The sequence below is a fragment of the Borostomias antarcticus genome (assembly GCF_949987555.1).
Source record: "Borostomias antarcticus genome assembly, chromosome: 10".
NCBI classification, from domain to species: Eukaryota; Metazoa; Chordata; class Actinopteri; order Stomiiformes; family Stomiidae; genus Borostomias; species Borostomias antarcticus.
The window spans coordinates 23,850,372-23,863,047 of NC_140243.1; the positions used below are offsets into that span (position 1 = coordinate 23,850,372).

At 46.1% G+C, this 12,676-nt stretch overlaps 1 protein-coding gene across 1 annotated transcript; it reads left to right on the forward strand.

The window, feature by feature from the left end:
- Nucleotides 1-4,439: 4,439 nt before the first annotated feature.
- gpr20 (G protein-coupled receptor 20) lies at nt 4,440-5,558 on the forward strand (the record flags this gene model as incomplete). The annotated part of the gene is made up of 1 exon (XM_084444643.1): nt 4,440-5,558. One exon carries the CDS (start codon nt 4,440-4,442, stop codon nt 5,556-5,558), a length of 1,119 nt encoding a protein of 372 aa, XP_084300769.1.
- Nucleotides 5,559-12,676: the final 7,118 nt, after the last annotated feature.

A 12,676-nucleotide genomic window follows, 5' to 3' on the forward strand; every position in this document is an offset into this window, starting at 1 on the left:
TCTATCTGCGTGCTTCACACTTGGTACAGGCCGTCCTGGTGTAGCGATGTCACAGTGGAAAGTAAAGGGGAACTCCCTCTGAGAGGTTGAAGCGGAGGGAGAGGAGAGGACTTGGTTTGGTAGTGGGATGCTGGTCGGACGGGGCAGATAACCAGCTACACAGGGACAGAGAGAGAGGCCACAGGGACACAGACTTTTTTTGGACGGAGAATAGCCCCCAGCCCCCAGGACTGCAGTGTGCTCCAGGAGGAGCAGTCTTGGGATTAAAACATCAGAATTGAGACTGAGAGGGCGGAGAGAGGGAGCGAGTGAGCTGGAAGGGTAAGAGAGCGGGAGAGAGAGAAAGGGGGGGGGGGGGGGCAGGGAGTGAAGACGAGGCCCCTGGTTGGGAGTGACAGACGGCATCTCAGCCTGGTCCACTCACCGCGTTCCTGTCTCTTCACCCTGGTCAGCAGGTAAGTCCTGGAGCTGGTCACTACCGCAGTAGATGACATCACACATTCTGTTTGTTCGATCGCCTCCACGCTATGTAATAATGTAATGTTAGGTGTGATGTTTATGTTTTGATTAGCTATATCTCAGGAAGAGCTGATATAAATATCTCAATGGTTCCATACCGTGGGATCTTTCTCATGCTTTGCCACATCCTGCCTAAACCAATGAGACGTAACAGGACTCGCACAGAGCAGTTTATTTGTTCGGCACTGTCCGATGGGTTTCAGCCCCCACGGAGCGGCTCAAGAGCAGCATAATATAATATTATCACAGCCTCTGATGTACAAAGACCAACAGTGTTAGAACATCACAGGCTCTGATGTGAGCGAGAGATGTGGGTACAGATAATCATCTCACCCCAGAGACCTGATGAGATTAGACTGGTGATGATCATTCTTTAAGATCAAACGCCGGATCAAACCGCCTCGCTTTATGTCTGGGTAGAACTTTGGCAAAAACACACACACTAGCAGCACACAGTTCAGAGTCAGTGGCATGATGTAATCCTTCATCATATTCTTGTTTGTCAGTTTGATGTACTGTGTATTACATAAAGTGTACTGTAAGTGTGATATCTGTCCCTGTTGGAGTCACAGGAAGGTATAACCCCCAGTCTTCAAATTCTTCCCATTTTGTTTTGTGCTTTTTCATAATTCTCTTCTCCAGTAGCAACCATAAATCATGGTGTGTTAGTGTGTGTTCAGTTCATTCTCCTGTGTGTTTCTAGACGTACAGTAAACCACACTGTGAAGGAATCTGCAACAGTAGTTTATGAATGACTGGGCTGTAATGGACTGGGTAAAGAATCATTTATCTCTGTATCCTCAGACGCAAGTTGCAGTTAATATCAGATTCCCACTAAATTACATTTTCTTAACACATGCTCTCACTAATGGGGATTAACTTGGTCTGGTGGACTGAGTAATAGATGGAGATATGGAAGCCAATATGCCAATTTGTTCCCATTTACTTTCATTATGGAGATGTGTGCTGTGCTATGGCCTCCTGATTGCTTGTTACTTGTGATAAATCACATTATTCATATTATCCCCTCAGCTGAGCACGTTATATGCATTAACTTCATTGGTCTCCATTGTTAATCAACCGTGGTTCTATATGTAGGGTTGACTAGTGAAAGATGAATCCAATCAGCAGGCATTTAGACATTTTATTTTGCCGTCCACTTTTTAACATGCAATTGCATGGTGATAAGGTGCATCCTTGCTAAAGACTTAAAGAATGAGTATTATTTGTCTGAAAATTAAAAGCACTGTTTTGTTGATTCTGAGAGACCCATGTGTCAGTGCTAGTAAAAACTGAAAAAAGATAATTATTTTTTTAATTTTCAAATTCACACAAAACTTGCTCATTCTCGTATGTCAGTGATTGTGTTTTGTTTCATTCTTTATTTTGTTCTTTAACAATATGGATTAACAGTGGAATAATTATGAAAATAGATGAGTTGCATACTAGACACAGGGGCGTCGTAGGGGGCGGGGGGGGGGTTGGGATGGCACTGACAGTGGCCCTCATAAACTCTTCAATATAAAGTGAGTATAATCCTAACTTTCTTTCCAGGACCGCTTGGACACCACAATTTCTAAATTCACTAGTGAACATGTGCACACACACACACACACACACACACACATGCACACATACTGTACACACACGCACACACACACACGCATACATACACACACACGCACACATACACACACACACGCACACATACACACACACACACACACACACACACACTGTAACATCATTTTTTGATTCCCATGTCTGAGAAAAGTCATGAGTGCATATGAGGCAAATAAACACTAGAAATGAATGGAGCACCTAAGATGCCCCCCTCAGTGATGTTAATCGAGGCTCTGCCAACAGAAACAAACACGTTGATGACAGTAGACTGGGAGAAGACAGGAGGATATGCAGTGACCAGGCCTGTGTGACAGAGGATGAACTACCGTTCATAATAGATCATACCCATTCTCATGGCTCCAGGCCCTAGTATTAACCCTTAAAAAGGACTGAACGTGACACATTCCAGTTATCTTTAGGTAAAATTAACGTGAATATGTCCATAAGTGTTGTTATTCCGTCATTTAAGTACTATAAATCTCCTTTTTATATACCCAAATTTGCCCCTCTCCAAGCTCACCTTGTTTTGTGGGCGTGTCAAAGAGGGTGTGTCACTCAGAAATGATTGACTGGCCGCGGCCCCAACTTCCAATCATTTGTTGTTTGTAACCATAGTTACCTCGACACCAGGAAGTGTACAGGCATTTACAAAGTCCTTAATATAAGAAACATAAGATGTCACACTATGAGTTTGGAGAGACAGAGGTCCGTGCACCAAGACTCCGTGAGCACACAGTGTACAAGGGTTATAGCCTACTCCGGAGTCTGGAGACGTAACAGGTCATGCAGTCAATAGATCTCGTTTTGAATGTTATTGTAATGCTCTTTGTTTATAATAGAATATCGCTACTGGAGCTGTTTAATTCAAAAATGCGCCATGCTTCCTGCAGTTGGGTCGGATGGAGGTGCTGGATCAACATTCGGAGCAGATGCCACTGCAGTGATGATTAGGCTTAGGACCTACTGTACACAACTTACTGAATGTTTTGCAGAACTTAGAATTCTTTGGTGCTGTAAATTACGAAAGGAAAATAATAACTTGACTTAATATCTTCACCTCCACCCACCCCGAAATGTAGTCAGAATTTTATCACAATAGCCTCTATATGCACAGCACAACGCTGCAATACAAGACCTTAGGACAAACGATTCAGTACACAGCAGGTGTGTTTGATCAAGTGAAGATCTCATTGTGAGAATCGGCTATGCTTTCTAGAATAAATACATGACAAAAACTGCACGGGTACTGGAGGCCTACGTCTTTATTTTCCAAGGTAATTGTTGTGCATACAACATGACATGAAATGAAGAACGGCTACTTTCTCATAAAACCTGGGTGTTGTAACATATTTATAATAATATCATTAGGTGACATTGACTGCAACCTGCCCTCCAGGACCTGCACACCTCCAATTTGTATGCCAACCACAAAAAGCCTACAGTTACAAAACCTACAAAATATATTACAATTAGAGGTGGTCATCTTTGAGACTGCAATTAATCAATTATTCTCAAGATTAGGAGAAAAGGTTCAGAGCTGCCTTACCGTGTTGGATAGATGGTAAAATGGTGTAAATACAGCAGGTGCATGAGCCAGACAGATTTCTGTTGGGGGCGGGTGTAGGGGAGTGGGGGCGTGTTTTTCACACTTTAGTGTGACGTCAAGAAAGGGGAAAACGTCATGAACGGGGGCCAAATTGGACTAAATATTTTAAGCTTCCAGTTTCTCCAAAACTACAAAACGGATATATTTAATGTTTTTATTGTGTTTCTTCAATGTCCTCTCGTGCAAATCGCACATACAAACTCAAAAAAGCGAAAATGGCTGTTATACCTTTAATATGCACACATGCACACCGTCACATCATTTATCTGGAGCTACAGTATCAGTCTTGCAGACGTCTGGTACAGTATATTGCTGTAGTATAACTTTTCCCTCCCAGTATCCTGTCTTTTATTTTTATTTGGATCACATCGTGAAGGACTCCAATACTATTCAAATAGGGAATCATTCAGAGGACAATTTTAGTTTAAGAGCTTATTACTATCATCAATATAACCATAGTCATCACTGTTGTGATGTGAACTGCAGGTCTACAGTATACAGGTTTCAGTGGGGAGACACCTTGAAGTGGCTACTATACAAACAACAACAACACTGTGCCTTCAACGGAAAGGTCCTCACAGAATTATGTGTTTTGTTGTTAACAGAAATTCCTTTCCTGTTGCATAACTGATCTTACACCCTTGTTTATTGTTGCCATTTGTTTCAGAGTGAAGGTCACCCAGGGAGCACCATGGAGCCCAATGTTTCTGTGACATCACTATGCGTCAACACAACATGTCCCATGGTGCACCTGTTTGCCACCGCCGGCGGCAGCAACAGCTCGTCCGTGGACCGGGAGCTCTACCCCTACATGGCCAAGCTGGCCCATCTGGACGAGGGCCTCTACAATGACTTCTACGGCCTGTGGATCACCCTGACCGTGGTCAACACGCTCATCTTCCTGGTGGGCCTGGTCCTCAACACGCTGGCCCTGTACGTATTCTGCTGCCGCACCAAGCCCAAGAGCACGTCGGTCATCTACACCATCAACCTGGCGGTCACCGACCTGCTGGTCAACCTCTCGATGCCCACACGCATCCTGCTCTACTACAGCGGGGGGAAGTGCCTGAACTGCTCGTACGTGCACATCTTCAGCTACTTCGTCAACATGTACTGCAGCATCCTCTTCCTCACCAGCATCTGCGTGGACCGCTACCTGGCCGTGGTGCGGGGTGAGGCGTCACGCCGCTGGAGGAGCCCCATGGTCGCCAAGGGCGTGTGCGCCTCCATCTGGCTGTTCGCCGTCGTGGTCACCTACTCCTTCCTGATGTCCGCCTTCTGGCACACGGGCTGCTGCCTGCACCGGCTCCTCCTCCTCACCGTCTTGGAGTTCTTCCTGCCGCTGGTGGTCATCGTGGCGTTCACGGCGCGGGTCATGTGCGCCCTGGCCGACGGCCGGCTGATGCCACAGAGCCGCGAGCGACGCATGCGGGCGGTGCAGCTGCTCTGCACCGTGCTGGTGATCTTCACCGTATGCTTCACACCGTTCCACGTGCGGCAGGTGGCAGTGTACTTCTACCCGGACATGCCGCACCACGTCATCATCTACCACCTGACGGTCACTCTCAGCAGCCTCAACAGCTGCATGGACCCCATCGTCTACTGCTTCGTCACTAGCAACTTCCAGGCGGCGGTGCGGGGCTTCTGCGGGCGCGGCGGTGGTGGCGGCGGCGCCGAGGAGAGCAGCGCGGACGTCATCAGCATGCAGAAGAGCTCCAAGGCATCGGCGGGCACCGTGACCGCCATCGCCCACAGTGTGATAATGATCAACCTGGCGTCGCCGCAGCTGGCCAGGAGCCACGTGCCGTAGCGGGACGCCGTTCACCGACCGAGACCCTCAGGGGCCGACGGCGCCCGGTTTAGGCTTTAGCTCGGCGGGCCTGGTAGACTTGCTGCACACAGGGGGACCAGGGTGGGAACCGGACTATGTGAGAGAGATGACTGCCACACGCTGGACACACACACACATATGGTTTTCATTTGAATTCTAAAGCTGCAGCCCACTGAGAAAACATTTGAGTGGGATACTGACAGCAGCACATTGTTAAGTAGCATACTGTTTAGGCCAATGTTTCACATAGTCAAGAAAGACATGACTCCTAGTGTAATCCCAAATACCTTATTCTTAAATGCCTGCAAGTCAAGAAGAGCATACCTACTCTCAGTAGTATGAAGCCACTGTGGACTGACAGTTGATGAGCCCTATGTAGCCTGCTAGGCTACCCCTTTTAGCAACTACGAGTGCAGGTGCGATGACTATCACAGGACTGTGATGAGAACAATTTAATTTGAGAAAACTGTGATAAGAAACCTAATAGTTAAGGGGTCGTCTGGAATTTTGGACATAGGGCGTCATTTAGAATTTAGCCGTTATGTTGTTGACAGACCCATCGCTAGGGCTCAGTCTTAAAGGAGGCGTATGAACTGCATGAGGGGGCACAATTATTATTAAATATTTATGATAATACAATATGCTATTGTATTCGTGCAGCACTGACACTGAGCTCTCTCGTTCTCCTAGTAAAGTTGAAGGCGGCGTTTCTGAGTGTTGAATCTTCTTATCAAAATGTCCTTCCATTCATCATTGAACTTGTGAGTAAGATCATTTTCAAAGGCGTGCTTAATCAGCTGAGCCTTGTGTTTGTGCAACATACTATGCTGATGCTCAGAGAAAATGTTTGTAAGTGTTGAAAAGGAGCACGTTGCGGTGGATGTCCTCAAAGTTTGGGCAAGGGTAGGCCTATAAGCCGTGATGACAGTCGGTATGGCCTGGAGTGCACAGCTCAGCTCAACTCCCAGCTGAAGTCACATGTGACCGCTACAGTGGCGTGAGTTCCTCTTTCAGTACGACGGCCACCTCTGGCCAGAGATAGGCTGCTGCTCACATAACAGAATGCAATGGAGAGAGCTCATTGAAGCCTTATGTCCCATAGGGGATGAAGAGGAGAAAGTCACATGACAAAACCACATGACTGATTCTGTTAACAAAAACATACCATTGTTTCTCTATTTTAATGTCTTATTTTATAAGGCATATACAGTTAGTATTACATTGTAAAAATACTTTAATTAACAGTCTACAAAAATTAATACATTTTCAAACTATGGGTGCCAGTGAGGGGCCACTAGCACTTTTGGGGGTGGGGGAAGGCCCCCTAAGGCACATCCATACACAGTCATGTGGTTGTTGATTGATTGAGATAATTTTCAGCTGCTTCCATGCTGCCTCTCGTTTGGGCATTCATGTCTTGCTAATTCAATGCAACAGTACATCCACTACCAAACTCACTTAAACACTCCACAGTGCACCCAAAATTAAATCAAATATGAGGACAGTCTGGTACAGGTTAATTTGAGTGTTTTTCTTGACTTCATTTTTTAAGTGTGGTCAGTCTGGCCTTGTCTTTGGCTGTGGCGGTGGAGTACCAGGTGGTGATGGAGGAGGTGAGAATGGACTCGATGATGGAGGTGTAGAAGAGTACCATCGTTGTCTTTGGCAGGTTGAACATTTTTTCAGCTGCCTCAGGAAGTACATCCTCTGCTGTGCCTTCTAGGTGAGGGAGCTGATGTTTAGCTCCCACTTGAGGTCCCAGGAGATGGGGGCGCCCAGGAAGCGGAGGGAGTCCACAGAGTCGACTGGGGAGTCGTCCACAAACTTCAGGAGCTTGACATACTGGTGACTGGAGGTGCAGCTGTTCGTGTGCAGGCTGAAGAATAGAGGGGAAAGAACGCAGCCTTGGGGGGAACTGGTGCTGATGGCCCTGAAGTCAGAGATATGTTTTCCTAGCTTCACATTCTGCTTCCTGTCAGACAGGAAGTCGGTGATCCACCTGCGGGTGGCGTCAGGCACATGCAGCTGGGAGAGCTTGTCCTACAGCCGGGCTGGGAGGATGGTGTTGAAGGCAGAGCTGAAATCCACTAACAGGATCCTGGGGTAGGTACCTGCAGAGTCCAGGTGCTGAAGAAGGAAATGTAGGGCTATGTATCGTCCACAGACCTGTTGGGTCTGTAGGTGAACTGCAGGGGGTCCAAGGCACTCAAAAGCCTTCATTACTACAGTGGTCAGGGGGACAGGTCTGTACTAGTCATTCAGGCCAGTGATTCTGGGGACGGGGATGATGGATGATGGGGATGATGGTGGAGGTCTTGAAGCAGTGTTGGGCAAGTTACTTAATAAAGGTGATCAAGTAAAGTTACAGATTATCCATCCATCCATCCATCTTCATCCGCTTATCCGGGGTTGGGTCGCGGAGGCAGCAGTTCCAGCAGGGGGCCACAGACATCCCTTTCCCTAGCAGCATCAACCAGCTCTGCCTGGGGAATCTTCTCACTGGCTCACAGGCCAGTGCGGAGAGGTAGTCCCGCCACCTAGTCCTGGGTCTACCCCGCGGCCTCCTCCCAGCCGGACACGCCTGGAACACCTCCCTAGGGAGGCACCCAGGAGGCATCCTCACTAGTCTCCCCCGGATGACTGAACTTCTCACCCGATCTCTCAGGGAGACTCCAGCCACCCTCCGGAGAAAACTCATTCCGGCCGCTTGTATCCGTGATCTCGTTCTTTCTGTTATGACCCATTCTTCATGACCATAGGTGAGGGTGGGGACGAAGATAGACCGGTGGATCGAGAGCTTTGCCTTTTGGCTCAGCTCTCTTTTCGTCACAACAGTGCGATAACAGTGTAACAACAGTTACAGATTACTATCTCTAAATTGTAATTAGATAACTTTACTGATTTCTCTCTGAAAAGTAGTTGGATTACTAATTACTTTACTTTTGTTGAGTTACTTTTTAAAACCAGATCATTCCTTACCCGAATCATAGAAGTGCTGATCCAGGATCAGTTTTGCATCTTGGATCATAAGACACAAGAAAAAGCTGATCCTATACCAGCACTCTTGGCACATCTCGACCCTGATGAGTCTGTTCCGGCTGCTTTGCGTGGGTTCTGTCTCCTGAACAGCCCAGATGATGAGAGGCTGTGTTGCAGTGCGGGGGAGGGGGGACAGTTGTGGAGATGTCCGAGTGGAGAGAGTCCCATTGTCTTTCAAATCGACAGTATCACTCGTTCAGGTCTTAGGTAATGTGAAGTATCACTCCGCCTTCCACAGAGAAAACAGGTAAAGAGTTTTACCGTTTATCGTTTTACTTAAAAAATGATTGTAAGCACTCAAATTTACCCCAAATAGACTGCCCTCATATTTTATTTGCTTTGGGGGCACGTTGGAGTGTTTAAGTGAGTTTTGTAGTTGATGCTAGCCTGTAGGCCTATTATTGTATTGCGTTAGCATTACAAGACATGAATGCCCTAGGTCCTAACGAGGGGCAGCACGGAAGCAGCGGAAAATTATCTCAATCATTCAACAACGTTATGGCCATTGGCGATTTTATAGGGGGGGCAGGGGGGGCAAGTGCCCCCCCTGATTGGACAGCCCAACTCTGCTCAGATTCTTTTTTTTTTTTTTACTAATTAACACAATTATTAAATACATAATTGTGGTTTGTACCAGTTTGTGTTAGATCATCATTAATTTTAAAAGTGTATTTATTACTTAAACTAGGCTACCTTTAAAAATATATATTCATAATCCACTAATGGCACAACTCGTCCGTCGAAAAAAATGAGATCTAACTGTACTGCTCAGTGCTCAACAAGCTACAACTAGCCAACCTGCTCACAATGGCAAAAAGAGCTATAAAAACAATATACCACTTCTTCATAAAAAATGGCAATGCTAATGAAGAAGCTACCACTCGAAATGACAGCGCAGCAGGTGCAATCGAATGCAGAAGTGCTCCAGAGGCTATCGGAGCTAGCACTAACACTAGCACCAGCACCAGCACCAGCACCAGCACCAGCACCAGCACCAGCACCAGCACCAGCACTAGCACCAGCACCAGCACTAGCACTAGCACTAGCAACATCACCTTGGGCGAGGAAGCTAGCACCAGCAGGCAGTGTCAGTGTGATGTTGTGATGTTGGGTATGGCCTAGTGCTCGGTCATAAAGTCATATTGACATGCTCGTGGTGTCTAGATGAAGTTTGATGCGTTGTACATATTAAAGTGTCATACGGATTTCTCATTAGCATACTGTTCACAACTGGTATTCTTTGTAAATAGATGGGACGAGACGGCAGAACAGTTTTTTTTTTTTCTCACGTCAAAATGTTGCCCCCCCTTCTCTCAGAGGGTAAAATCGCCTATGGTTATGGCCAAATTGTAGCCTAAATTAGGCCCTATGTCCAAAATTCCAGACTAACCCTTTACTAGTGGTGTTGGCGTAGTGGACTGTCCTGTGAACGGAACCCTCTCACTCACTGAATATTAGCTTTATGCCTATTTGTTTAATGCCAGATCACATAGTCGGACTGCCTGAGACACATTTTTAGATAGGCCCCCAATTTTAGTTTAAAAAAGTCTGTAGAATGTAAAATCTGTAGCCTATGCGCCTTATGTTTTTTTTGTTTCTTTGTCATACTGTATTAATTTGTTTGCCTGAGACTGTTGAATAGGCTACTGATTTTACAATCGATGTGTTTTTTTTTTATTAAACCAACTGTCCAAATCATAGCAGCTAGAATAAAAAAAATATTTAAAACATTTCATTACTTTTTATGCTACAGATATAGCCTACAGATAAGGGGACGTATGCGTGTGTGTATCCCTTATATGCGTAGTTGATTGATAGGTCTAGCTTTAGCTGTACCAAACATTAAAATGTCACGATGTTATTGAACAGTCGCCCCTCCCTCGATAGGCTGGTGGTTTGATCGGATTGGTGAGTCATCTCTGGGTTTTGATGATGTCAGCTGGCTGGCCAGTTGCCCCATCGCTCTGTAGTTACTGGCAATGAGACTGAGACTGAGCCAAGAGCAGGGGGAGCAGGGGGCGCATCCATCCCACAACGAGGGGGAAGACTGATGAATGAGTGACCGGTCAGCCGTGTTCCCTTGACGCTTCACTACATCGGTGAAAAAACATCAGGTATGTAACGTTAGCTAGCTAGCATGATTTGATCTCGTTTACAACAAGTATCGTTAGGGTGATACCATCCGAGACCCCCCCGAACTGAGTCAACTGCTGGTTTGCCCAGCTTCTCAACCAGACAGCACTGGCTAGTTCGCTGCTAGATAGCATAGCTAGCATCAAGGTGTTCTAGATACTATAGTGAGCTGGCTAACGTTAGTCAGTATTGCAGTATTTACTTTAAATTACAGCCTAGCAAAGTAGTACAGTTCTAACATCTAAATTGCTGGATGTTTTATCTGACCAACTTGACTAGACAGTAGGCAGACACCTGTCAACCGCATCTAGACACCGCTGTCTGTACAGAGATGATTGAGTGGCCAAGGGTATTATTATTATGGTAATATTAGTTAGATATCTAGGCTATAGTCTGTAGCCTTGTGGTGGTAAAGACATTGTGGGCAGCAGTACCACGCACTGCTACGTTTTAAACGTGCCCCTACAGGCCCAGTCTGTCCCCCTTGCTCATCGTAGGGACATTCCTCTTCTGAGGAGGGAGAGGGTGGAGCTAGGGCAGGGGCTGCAGGGTACTTTTCCATCCTCAAAGAGAAATAGAAATATTTAGCCATGTCAAATGTGTTCTTGATGTCTGACATCTTCTAGACTGGGCTACATGTTACTACATACTAGTAAGTTAGTATGTAAGCTAACTATCTTTACCTGAATCAACTTTATCATCGGGGGTGCGTTTTTTTTTTCTTAAGTTGAGAAGAGCTGGTTGTTTCCTTAGATCTGTGGGCCACCCGGGGGTTGTTCTTAGTGGCTACTGCCTACCTGCCAGACGAGGTGAGTGCTTGACCAGACCTCCAGCTGCTTGTAGTCTCATTATCATATTTTTAATTGGTAGCCTACACTATATATATATATATATATATATATATATATATATATAAACCTTATATTGATAGTTAACTTGATGGCATGTTAATCATTCTTCAGGAGTACTGTACAGTTTAATTGGTAGCCTACACTATATATATATAAACCTTATATTGATAGTTAACTTGATGGCATGTTAATCATTCTTCAGGAGTACTCTGTCATCGTAAGGTAATTGCAGCTGATGCAACTTTATAGCACATTGACTATATGTCCGAATACGAAGGTTAGCACACACTGACAGGCATCCTTCAACTTGTGCCCACTATCAAACAAAGATGTAACCTGTCTTTTATTCCACTGTTCTGCTGACAAAGTCATACCATGTCAGATTAAAGTCAGCAATCAAGTTGAACTGCTGACCCAGAGAACGGTAAAGGTCGGGAATCATGATAAGGGAACAGACATGCAACACATAGCCTTTGGCAGTACTGTACTGTTTCCCCATGGACATCAGTTATGTACCGAATTAAATCTTTCTCTTTTTCTCTCAGGTTACTGATTGACTCCTTGGGGATGGACAGAGGTGGGTCGTCCACGTGCTCCGGCCTCCTCGCACTCCTCCACCTCTTCTCCATAGACGCTATGACTTTGAGTTTACTTCAAATGCACTTTACATGGATTGTAATTCAGCACAATAGACAGGAGAGAGAGTTCTCTCGCTGAGCCATATGTCAACATTTAATACCGTTTTAACGGAATACCAACCAAAGGAGACGTGTGGATTCCTGGGATTGGATGTGTAGTGGAGCTTTTGTGGGGGTCACTCGTCTGGAGGTCATCTAATTGAGAGCAAAGGGAAGTTTCGGGTGAATTAAAGCGGAAGTTTCCAGTGTCAGCGGTCTAGTCTGGCCTGGTGTAGTCCGGTTTCCCCTGCATGCTTGTTGTCCAGCTGGAGACCATGGTCCCTGAGCTGGAACCTCTGGGCGGGGGGCGGAAGGTGGCGAAGGCCCCCCCCATCTCAGGGAAGACCCCCAGCAACAACACCAAGCCCCCCGGGAGCGAGGGGGACGGGGACAGCTG